The following is a 12,608-nucleotide window of genomic DNA, read 5'->3' as shown; positions in this document are numbered from 1 at the left end:
ATGTACATTAAAACCACAATTAAAAAGAAAAAAAGATGCATTTTAGTACATAAATTATATCAAAGTAATATTACATATTAAAGCAAGAATTATTCAACCTAGTCCTGCTATGGGATTTTTCTGACAATGATTCATGATACCTTTAACACCATCAAGCTGTCAAAACTGCAGTCGATGATAAGGCGGAGTGGGCTGTGAACAACGTCTCTTCGAATACGTTTTCTGTCACTTCCATCTGAATTTGACTCAGGTTGACATTGTCGCTCTAATTGCTTTCTCTTGCGTTTTTCCTTCCGCTTTTGTCTAAAATTAGTAATTGAAAACAACTTTTTGTTATTTGGATATTTATAAAACTTTTCTAAACAAAGAAAAAATTATTTTAAAATTAGTAGGCTAAATCATAAAAAACTGCCACTTCTGTGGATCAAAAATTGTCAAATATCAGCAATTTTAGATAGCCTAAAAGCTTTACTCATTTGCAAATGAGTTTGCAAAAGCAAAATATTTTTTACACAGATCTGAACTATAAGTTCATTTATTATTGGTAGCACGTTATATGGGGCTTCCCTGGTAACTCAGCTGTTAAAGAACCCACCTGCAATGTGGGAGACCCTGATTCACTGCCTGGGTCAGAAAGATCCCCTAGAGACGGGATAGGCTACCCAGTCCAGTATTCATGGGCTTCCCTGGTGGTTCAGATGGTAAAGAATCTGCCTGCAATGTGGGAGACCTGGGTTCAAGGTTCGATCCCTGGATCGGGAAGATCCCCTGAAGGAGGGCATGGCAACCCACTCTAGTATTCTTGTCTGGAAAATTCCAATGTCAGAGGAGCCTGGTGGGCTACAGTTCACGGGGTCACAAAGAGTCAGACACAACTGAATGACTCAGTACAGCACAGCACACAGCCCATTATATGTACTTAGAAAACTTTTAAAATACTGAGTTTGAGAGTTATAAAAAATTTTACTTTTATCATTCCCCTACATGATTTTCAAGCAACAATTATAACCATATATTAAAAAAAGTAAAATTGTTATTCAACACAGATTCGGACATCCTAGCCACAGCAGGCAGAAAGAGAAAGAAATAAAATGAATCCAAATTGGAAAAGAAGTAAACTGTCATTGTTTGCAGATAACACAGTATTGCATACAAAAAAGCCTAAGGATGCAGAAGAAAATTACTAGAGCTCAACAATGAATTTGGTAAAGTTGTAGGATACAAAATTAATACACAGAAATCTATTGCATTTCTACACACAACAAAATATCAAAAACAGAAACTAAGGAAACAGTCCCATTTACCATCTCATCAAAAAGAATAAAATGCCAGGAATAAACCAACCTAAGGAGACAAAAGACCTATACTCTGAAAACTATAAAACACTGATGAAAGAAATTGAAGATTACACAAATGGATGCAAAGATATACCATGTTCTTGGAATAGAAGAATACTGTGAAAATGACCATATTATGTAAGCAATCTACAGATTTGGTGCAAGCCCTATCAAAATATCAATGGTATTTTTCATAGAACTAGAACAAAACTTTTTGAAGCTTGTATGGAAACACAGAAGACCCTGAATAGACAAAATAATCCTGAGAGAAAAGGAGGAAGCTGGAGGAATCATCTTTTCTGACTTTAGACTATACTACAAAGCTACAGTCATCAAAACAGTATCACAATGGCACAAACACAGAGGCACATACATCAATGAAACAGATAGGAAGCCCAGAAACATATCAATTAATTAATATCAATTCATCTATGACAAAGGGAAAAAAAGAGTACAGGAAAGAGGAAAGACAGTCTCTTCAGTAAGTGGTCTTGGGAAAACACTGAAAAAACTGAAAAAAAATGAAACTAGAACACTCCCTAACACCATACACAAAAATAAACTCAAAATGGATTGAAGACCTAAATGTAAGGCCAGATACTATAAAGCTCTTAGAAAAATATAGGCAGAATACTCTGACATACATCACAGCAAGATCTTTTCTGATCCACCTCCTAGAGTAACAAAAGTAAAAACAAAAATAAAAGCTTTTGCACAGGAAAAGAAACCATCAACAAAATTAAAATACAACATATGGACAGGCAGTAAATATTTGCAAATGATGTAACTAACAAGGATTTGCTTCCAAAATAAACAAAAAGCTCATGTAGTTTAATATTAAAACAAAACAAAACTGAACAACCCAAACGAAAATTGAGCAGAAGACCTAAACAGACATTTCTCTCCAAGAAAACATACAGATGGCCAAAAGGCACATGAAGAGGAGCTCAATGTTGCTTTGGAGAAATGCAAATCAAAACTACAATGAACTATCACATCACCTCACACCAGTCAATATGGCCATCATCAAAATGTCTATGAATAACAACTGCTGGAGAGGATGAAGAGAAAAGGGAGCCCTCCTACATTGTTGGTGAGAATGTGAATTTGTGCAGCCACTATAGAAAACAGTATAGAGATTCCTTAAAAAACTGAAAATAGAGTTACCATATGGTCCAGCAATCCCACTCCTGGGCATATAGCCAGAGAAAACTCTAATTAAAAAAGACACATACACCCCCAACATTCACAGAAGCACTGTTTACAAAAACCAAGACACAGAAGCACCTAAATGTTCACTGACAAATGAATGGAGAAAGAAGATGTGGTATATATACACAATGCAAAATTACTCAGCTATAAGCAAGAATGAAATAATGCCATTTGCAGCAGCATGGATGGATCTAGAGATTATCACAGTAAGTGAAGTAACTCAGACAAATATGATCTCACTTACATGTGGAATCTAAAAAAAGTGATATAAATAAAGTTATTTAGAAAACAGCAGTAGACACACAGACACAGAAAAGAAACGTATGGTTACAAGAGTGGACAGTTAAGGGAGTGGGAAGATAAGTTAGGAGTTTGGGATTAACATACACATTCTGTGCTCAGGCACTTCAGTTGTGTCCAACTCATTGCAACCCTAAGGACTGTAGCCTGCCAGGCTCCTCTGTCCATAGGATTCTCCAGGCAAGAATACTGGAGTGGGTTGCCATGCCTTTCTCTAGGGGATCTTCCCTAACCAGGGATCAAACCCATGTCTTTTACGTGTTCTGCATTGGCAGGTGGATTCTTCACCACTAGCGCGACCAACAAGGACCTACTGTATCACACAGGGAACTATATTCAATGTTTTGTAATCATCTATAATGGAAAATAATCTGAAAAAATATGTATGTATATATGGGGCTTCCCCGGTGGCTCAGATGGTAAAGAATCTGCCTGCAATACGGGAGACCTAGGTTTGATCCCTGGGTCGGGAAGATCCCCTGGAGAAGGAAATGGCAACTCACTCCCGTACCCTTGCCTGAAGAATTCCATGGACAGAGGAGCCTGGAGGACTACAGTCCATGGAGTCGCAGAGGTGGATACAACTGAGCAACTGACATTTTTACTTTCACATATACATATATATATATGACTGAATCACTTTCCAGTACACCTAAAACTAACACAACATTGTGAATTAACTATGAAAAATAAAGTGTTAGCTGCTCAGTCGTGTCTGACTCTTTGTGACCCCATGGACTGTAGTGTGCCAGGCTCCTCTGTCCATGGGATTCCTCCAGTCAAGAATACTAGAGTGGGTAGCCATTCCCTTCTCCAGAGGATCTTCCTAACCCAGGGATCAAACCCAGGTCTCCTGCATTGCAGGTAGATTCGTTACTCTCTGAGCTACCAGGGAAGCCCATAAAAATAAAATGAAGAAAAAAGTGTTAGTCACTCAGTAGTGTCTGACTTTTTGCAACCCCATGGACTGCAGCCCACCAGGCGCCTCTGTCCATGGAATTCTCTAGGCAAGAACACTGGAGTGGGTAGCCATTCCCTTCTCCAGGGAATCTTCCCAACCCAGGGATCAAACCCAGGTATCCACATTGCAGGCAGATTCTTTATCATCTGAGCCACCCCAGGGAAGCCCTTTAATAAAAGTTATTTTTTAAGAAAAAGCTGCTCCCATTTTTTTAAAAGTAAAATTATGAAAAAAAAACCTCAGGTTTTTCTTTCATCTACATCAACAATTAATTTTCTAATAAATTTTGTCTTTCTATAATAACAGCTTAAGCCTAACTGCTCTTACCAAAACCTGTTAATAGTTCTAGCAAAATCAATGTTAGGCCCAAATTTGACCTTTCTGAGATGATTATTTTTGTTCCATATCTAGGACATAGATGCTAACTATATCCTTTTTATAAATTGGTTATTTTAGAAATTGAGGTGCTACTCACAATAGGTGTGGGTGAGAAAAGTGTACTGTGTAAATTCAGCAACACTGCTAAAAAAAAAAAACTTAAAACAGTTTTAGTAGGCAACTGACAAAGTGAGCTAACAATATGTACAGTCCCAATTTAATTAACATAATTACTATTGCATAATTATGTAATTGCATAATTACTATACGGAAGGTCCAACATTCCATATCTCTAAATAGGGATAGAATATATGCATTTTGATACATACTTGCGGAGTTCTCGTTGTTCTTCCCATTGTTTCTGTTTCATTAGCTTCTTCATTTGCCGTTTAGATATTGGTTGAAACCTTTCACTTAATCCTGGCTTCTGATTTTCCTCTCCATCTTCACTTAAGTCTTGCTGTCTTTCAACATTACAAGTCTCATTAAATGCTGGCAACATTTCAGATGACATTATTTGATGCCTCTGAAAAATTGAAAAGCAACTCTGACATGAACAGATGATTTACAACCAAAAATAAATAAATAAAAGTAAAAAAAAAGACCAAAGGATGTGATTAAAATAAAACCATATTAGTAATGAAAAAGGTGCAAACTTAGGCAATCAATCATCATTTACTGGCAAAGATCATTTGATGAAATGGGATGTTTTTATACACTTTTGGCAGCATAGCACAATTTTCCCAGAAGGCTACTCAGACCTATGTGTTTGAAGAGATTTGGGTTGATACTCTTTCTTACAATAATTTATTTCCTTAGAATTCCTGTAAATTAATTGGAAATATAAACAAAATTAATGGAAAAGAATACATGTATTACTGCTATTTTTAACAATAAAAAATTAGAATGTCAGCAAATGGGGACTAAATATAAATTACAGTTCACCTATAACACTGGATTGGAATACTAAGCAGCCAAGAAAAAGTTTCTCAATATTATTTAGTGATAAAGGGAAATAATTATGTTAAATAAGAAAATCAAAACAAAAAATGTTCAATTTTGTTTTAAAATACATATATGTATATATATATATACACACACACACACACATATATACACGTTTTAATTCTGACCCACCCATGGCTTTCTGCATTTTCCAAATTTTATATAGTGAAAATATAGTTTTATAAAAGAAAAACATATAATTTTTTTAAAGAGCTGGAAAGCACCTTTCTGTACTTGTCTTTAATACTGTCATACAGGAAAAATGCTAATTTCACTATCTGGGTGGACACTCAACAATTGGTTTTTGATAAAAGGTATGCTATACATTTCTATATTTTGGACAGTACAGAGAACAAATTGAGTTGCCCCCAACATATTCCATTATAAATATGTAATTATAAATTTTTCACTTCAGTCACAGCTGAAAAACAAAATATGTAAACTGACTCTGTAATCAGTTGTGGAATACTCAGGGCCACCTAAAATATCTTATTTAGATTTAACCACCAACATCTTTAAGGGTCTTCTCTGGTAGCTCAGTTGGTAAAGAATCTACCTGCAGTGCAGGAGACCCAGGATTGATGTGTGTGTCGGGAAGAGCCCCTGGAGAAGGAAATGGCAACCCAGTGTATTCTTGCCTGGAAAGTCCCATGGACAGAGGATTCTGGCGGGCCACAGTCCATGGGGTCGCAAGAGTCAGACACAACTTAGCAACTAAACCACAACCCACATCTTTATATCCACTGTCTAGAGCTAAACTTGCCTTTAGAGCAGGGAAAAGGATAGAAATGCTGAGACATCTTTTCTCTTTAATTATTAACACCATAGCTTAAGAATGTGTGTTCTTTATCCCTATTAAAAACTAAGCATGAATTCTGCAAATATTCTATTGGTCTTACACAAAAATATGTAATTCTTCCCTTTACAGAGATAGCTAACAAGTCTGTGCAGAGAAGCCAACATCTAAAAGGAAAAAGAACAATCTCCACATTTCAGAGAATGGAAAGAAAAAAGTTCGCAGAACATAGTTTGAGCAGCGGTTTTATTATACGGTTCCTACCTTCTTTAAACATGCAATGATGTAATAGGACATATAGGGTACCTAAGAAAACTGAGAAAGTTTATCAAATCTTGACTGCAAGACAAGAAATTTTAAGATGCATGATTTAGGGGCTAGAGCAAAGCCTTGACATTTTACCACACTGCAAAATTACTAAGAGGGGAAAGAATCATCTAGTAATACAAATAAGAGTTCACAAGTTTTCTTTATGCCACCAACCAAACTTCTTTTAAGGGAGATCATCTCCTAGAAATGACAACTCAACTTTGACTCTCCTCTGGAAACCCCACTGGGCAGGGCTAACATCTGCTTTTTCCCAACATTACACTGGCAACACTAGCAGTGCCGAGCACTTAGTAGATGCTTGTTATGTATTGGCAGAACAAACAAATGAGAGACTATGATATTATAAAGAACTTCTAAAAGTAATGAAAATTATAACATCAAACACTTATTAATTCTTACTATACTTAATAAGTTATTATCTAGTTTACTCTCTTAAAAAAAACCCTAAGGGGTAGTCACATATGCCTCCTTTGCAAAGGAAGAGGTACCAAGATTACTTGCCCAAAGTTACAAAGCTATTATATGATTCCTAAGAAACAGGCACATAGAGCAAATGTTGCACAAAATAGGTCCTCAAAATACTTGTTGAATGAAGTAATGGAGCAAAGATTCAAGCCCACATCCAACTCTACTGTCTTCTAGAAGTCCAAAGTCTTATTTAGAAAATGGGAATTTCCAAACAATCTTAAAGAGCTGTGTTGCTTTCACCCACCTACTGTTGAAAGGCTCAGAGAAGACCGGTGTCACCAAAAGATAACGGAGGGGAAAAAACCCTTTGGTTCTACTTGTATGCCAATGCACCAAAAAAAAAAAAGAACAATTGGGAAACTTCCTAGAGATCACTGCCAAAAGTTTATATCTGTGACATCCTGCCTTCCAAGCTCGCAACACATGACAATGGCAGATAAAATATTAAAGGGGAAAGAAAACAAGTATAGCCTTTCAAAATCAAAATTAAGAACAGGGTCTGCAGTGTAAAGACAGCTAAGAGGTTTCCTATCTTTAAAGAGAAAAATAATAATACAATACAGAGGATGGGAGACAGATGGGAGGAAGTTTAAGATGAACCCTTAAACTGGTGTCAGGGGTGAGGCTCCTCTTTCCAAGAAAAAAGCCTAACAACAGGTAAAATTAAAGATAGCTTATACAAAGCTGACTACTTGAGGGGAACAGATACCAGCCTCTTGGCTACAACCTGGGCCCAGCTATGAGGTGACGTACGAACGTACAATAATACGACTGAAATTCTCAGCCACATATATAGGCTCTGCTATTGGGCTGAAGAACTGAAAAGGGTCATGGGTGGATGAAACCACAAAATCAGTAGTAGACAGACACAGTTTGGAAACGGAAGCTATAATTCCGTTCCAGACGAGTCTGCAAAGCAAAATTATAAAACGATGGAAATTAGGGGGGAAAAAAGAGTTAATGAAGAGCAGTAACCACAAAAACAAAAATTGGGAAATTGGTACAGAAAAACAGGCATAAAAATATCAAAACAAGAATTCACTAAAAAAACAAAAAAGAACCAATTTGGAAAGGAGGAAGTGAAGTCATAAAAATTTCAACATATGAGGCAAACTCCAGATTACTTGGATTCCAAGAGGTAGTTGATGAATTAGAAGACAACCTCACAATCTGATTCAGAGTTCAGACAAAAAAATAAAACGAAAAAATCGTATGTCTGAGCATTTAAAAAATGTGAGTAACAGCTTGAGAGAAACATAGGCCAAAAAGGTAACTGGAGGTAAATGTAGAACTTTGAGTGCATTCATTAATTTTTTTTTAATCTAGAAAATAAGGTTACTATTCAATTTAAGAAACAGGAGACAGAGGAAACACAGTAAGCCTGAAAATATAAGAAAAATTTTAAACATATATTGTGATTCCTAGGATCACTTTTATTTCCTTTCCATAAACACATGAATAAAAATTAGCAATGAATATATCCAAAACAATACAAAAAACATAAGCTAAACCTGCCCATTAAGCTAAATGTGCAGGCTTCCCAGGTGGGGCTAGTGGTAAAAACAAACAAACAAACAAAAAAACCCGGCCAATGCACGTGGGTTCCATCCCTGGGTCAGAAAGATTCCCTGGAGGAGTGCGTGGCAACCCCCTCCAGTATCTTTGCCTGGAGAATCCTCGCACAGAGGAACCTGGGCTACAGTTCACAGGGTCGCAAATTGTCGGACACAACTGAAGCGACTTGGCATGCAGGAACGGAAGTCAAACGTGCGGACTTTAAGGCACAATTAAAAATCAGAGGAAACAAATTGCTCTCTTTATGAAATTGCTTAATATTCTAGGAGAGAATATTTCTATCATCAGTGGCATCGTTTTTCATAATTTCCTACGATGGTCCAAAGAGCAAGAGTTGATTGGCTCTAGACTGTGAAAATTTTAATATAATAAAGTACAGCAAAAGTTTACAACTCATGCACACCAGGGGGAGCTTTCGCCTTTCCCAAGAAGTCCAAGTTAAATTTAATTTGCTTATCATTGCATACTAGTATTTTTAAAAAGCCTATCAAATAGATAGAAAGGTCATGAGCTTGTCAATATCATTATCACTGCTATTTTTATTTCCAATTAAGAAAAAGGAATGTAGTAAAAGAAATTTTTTTAAAGCTTTGAATAAGCTAGATACATTGCAGGGAATGATGAAATGATCAAGCATCAAATGATGCTAGACTGAGATCCTTTCCTTATTGCTTTCAACACACTTTACAAAGACATGCACCAATTCCTAATGCCTGTAACATACAGTGAGCATTTAACTATGCACTAGTTTGTTCAGATTAACCTGTTAAGTAAAATATAAACACCATGGCAGTCTGCATTCGTCCCTCACATGCAGTGCTATTCACAGCACATTTTAATTCATTCACCAGGTTCAACCAACTTTGTAGCAATTACAGAAATAATTGCGCCAAATTTAGTTTACTTGAGCATTGAATTTTTTTAAATGGTTCGTTTAGTTAGATATAGATCATCTGGTGGTTTTATGAAACTAACTATGGATAAAGATGACTAATGCAATTTGGTGTGGGGCAGATAAATTAAAAAATTGTATCTCCATTATCCTTGTATTTCCACTTCGTAGCACAACTCCTGGCAGGGAGAACACACATCGTGAGTGTGACTGGCCGAAAGTTTAAAAAAAAAAAAAAAAAAATTTCATGGCTTTACTGATTGGGCTAAAGTCTTAATAATTTATAACACAGCCTTCCTTCCAGAAACATCCAAAGGAATGTCGAAATAACCGCAGAACGGAATTAAATGACCTAATGGGGGTAAATAAGGAATACCCTTTCTTAAAACGTGTTTTTAACAGCACCTGCAGCAACTTTCCCCTGGGCCTCTCCCCACATTTTACAGCACTCAGAGACATCAGCCCTGGTAGGAAAAATGAGGTTTAAACACGAAAAGCGACTTGCCCACGATCTCTTGCCAACAAGGGGCACAACCACAACTCATTTTCCGGCCCTTCAGAGTCCAGATTTCCCTCTCCCTTCATTCTTGGGAAGCGAACACACTTCACATACTAGGACACATATCTCGACCCCCAAACAAAAGTCAACATCAAGAGGACCTATACTAGTGGGCAGAACCGAGCCCGACTCTAGCCTCCATGTCACCCACGCGCGGTCGCACTCCAGAGGCGGGGTTAATTTGCAGCCGACGAATCAGAAAGCTGTTTGGCGAGGCGAAGGGGCGCGCTCTCTGACGTCACTTCCTTCCGGAGCTGGGTTTTTGCTACCATTTTCCATTATCCCACTTCCCTCTCCCCCGGAAGCCCTATTGCTAGTGGAAGGCGGGACCGGCACGCGCTCCTTTTGCTCTCGGATTATATCAAAGAGTAGACGAGCGCTAGCCTCCGCGCCAAGAGACTTACCGAACAGAGGAGTTGTCGGGGAATCTGATAACCTCTCAGAAAGCTTTTTGTAGTGGTCTTTACCACTCGAGACGGTCCTTTTTCGGAAACTTCAACTCCCAGAGGCAGAGCCGGGAGCTGCACGTAGGAGGCTACGGAGGTTACGTCTTTCGTCAGCCCACTGCGCCAACTCCGGACCCGCAGTGGAAGAAAGGGGCGGGGTTTGTGTGGGGCGGGGTCTGGGGTTAGGGTTTCTGGAGAGGGAGGTGTTTGAGTATACCTGTTTTTCCAATTCAAGGCAGGCGTACACCTGCAGGCATTTATTCATATATCCTCGTGGGGATGGCGAGGGATGTTAAGACATTCCTACTCTTAAAAATGACCGATACTAATAAAGGGCTTATAATTCTTCCGTGTTTGAGATGAGAGGAAAGCATCTGTTGCCTAAATTATTTGTATTTATAATACAGGAGGCTTTCAGTATCACATAATTTTACACAACTGAAGTGGAAAATTAGATTTTAAAAGTGAATCAAGCGCCCAATAAGATGTAATTAAATCTAGAATGTTTACGCCTTTTCTTCCTTACAACCATAAGTCTTACTCTCCATTCATTCTTTGAGCTGTTTTTCATATACTTATAGTTTTGTAAGACATTGGGTGACGTTTCATTGTTTATAATGCCTGACTTTACTATGTAACCTTTTTGCTATATATAGATTAAGTCACCTGAGGAAGAGCTGTAACATAATCCGGTTGGTGGTCATTTTCTATTTAGTTTTTAATTTGGGCCTACTTCTAATAAGTGATTATTGCAGAATTCGAAGATAAGAATGATGTTTGAAGCAATGAATAGAAGACTGCCCTCTAAGTATGGAAAGAACTCTGAAGTGATTTACACTTGATATTTGAAAACATTCTAACATGTTTAAAGGTTTCTGTGAATAGGAAATTAAATTCCAGATTTGACTTTTCTGAAAGAATTGTAAATTCTGTAAATTTAGTTACAAAACTGAAGTCACTCTTGCTTTAAATCGTCGAATTTTACTTGAAACACTGTCACTGCAACATGGTTGTAGGCCACTGTCTGTTTCCTCATTATGTCAAGTCCAAAAGATCTTTTAACTAAGAATTGGCAAGGAAATCTGGATCCATTTCTGATCTGTTAGTAGGGCATCTTTTTTCAGCTACCTCCATATCAGGCCAAAGAGTAGCTGAGGGAGGATTAGTAATTGGATATTTAGCCCTTCACATGTAGGTCATTGAGCTCAGGCTGGCATAGTGATGCGCCAAAACTTTCAACAGCTGTTCAGTTGCCCCTCAGGGATCTGTTTTATGAATAATTATATATTTTTCAGTGCTAGTACCTGATACCCTTATTAAAACAAAAATTTTAAGTTACTTAAAACACCCTCATGTGTTTTCTCTTTGACATAGCCATTTAACTTTACAGTCATAGGGTGTGAAATTTAAAATGATTCTAGTATCATCCAAAGCTGCACTAGTAAAAAATGGACAGTTTAATCAAAGATATAGAAAGCATATAGAAAATGCAGGAAGGCAAAAACCATAATATGAAACAGTATTATTTTCATTAATTTGTAAAATTCATGTATTTATTTATTTGACATACTGAGTCCCATGTTTTTTTGTCTTAGTATTGTTGATACAAAGATAGCTAAATCATGATCTTTGTTCTTGAGGAATCCTTAGAGCTGGTGTTAAATATCATACAACATAATGTACTTGAGATGCCTGTACATGGAAAGGAGCAACTAAATGTTCCTGGAGGTGAGTGACATAGTTTCAGAAATTGAATAATTTGTTCTATCTTGGAAAGGAAATAGAAGTTCTCCAGATATCAAGAAGAAAAAGTATTTTAAGTATTGGGAACAGTGAAAGCAAAGGCATGTCATAGTTTGGTACATGACTGATAAGCTGTGGGTAGGATGAGAAAGAAGGAGGAAAGACTGACCCTAAAATTTGGACAACTGTGTTAGCCCCTCAGTCATGTCTGACTGTCTGTGACCCCAGGGACTGCAGCCTGCCAGGATCCTCTGCCCTTGGGATTTTCCAGGAAGGATACTGGTGGGTTGCCATTTCGTTTTCCAGGGGATCTTCCCAGTGCATGGATTGAACCTGGGTCTCCTGCATTGCAGGCAGATTCTTTAATATCTGAGTTCTAATTTGGACAACTGTAGGAATGTAATTCTATTAACTGGATCATTTGGCAAATAGTAGAAGAAAATTAGGTTTTGAAAAAAATTAGTTTGGTTTTGAATATATAGGTTCTGGGGAGTCTGCAGAACATCTAAGTAGAAATGGAAATTACCAGCACATATTTGGTATTTTAAGCCAACATCAGAGGTTGAAATCAGAGATGCTAGACCATAGGTTACAAACCTATAATGT

The 12,608-nt window shown here is 37.3% G+C and overlaps 1 protein-coding gene across 5 annotated transcripts in view; it reads right to left on the bottom strand.

Moving 5' to 3' along the window:
- Positions 1–10,404, bottom strand: part of TRMT10A (tRNA methyltransferase 10A) — a 33,153-nt gene extending 22,749 nt beyond the window's left edge. For 4 of the 5 annotated variants that reach the window (XR_009696503.1, XR_009696504.1, XR_009696502.1 and 1 more), the window contains exons 1-3: positions 10,218–10,404; positions 4,518–4,714; positions 141–303 (exon numbers count right to left, since the gene is read on the bottom strand). Coding sequence is in view for 2 of the 5 variants with exons in the window: in XM_061164349.1 (XP_061020332.1) it covers positions 141–303; positions 4,518–4,702 (348 nt within the window). In the remaining 3 variants the exon portion in view is untranslated. Of the gene's footprint in view, positions 1–140; positions 304–4,517; positions 4,715–9,759; positions 9,933–10,217 lie in introns of those variants that run through there. The other variant, XM_061164350.1, reaches the window with a different exon arrangement.
- Positions 10,405–12,608: the final 2,204 nt, after the last annotated feature.

Source organism: Dama dama, chromosome 17, assembly GCF_033118175.1.
Source record: "Dama dama isolate Ldn47 chromosome 17, ASM3311817v1, whole genome shotgun sequence".
In the NCBI taxonomy this organism is placed as follows: Eukaryota; Metazoa; Chordata; class Mammalia; order Artiodactyla; family Cervidae; genus Dama; species Dama dama.
Note: the sequence above shows the minus strand (reverse complement) of the source record. Positions and strands in the feature narration are given on the sequence as shown.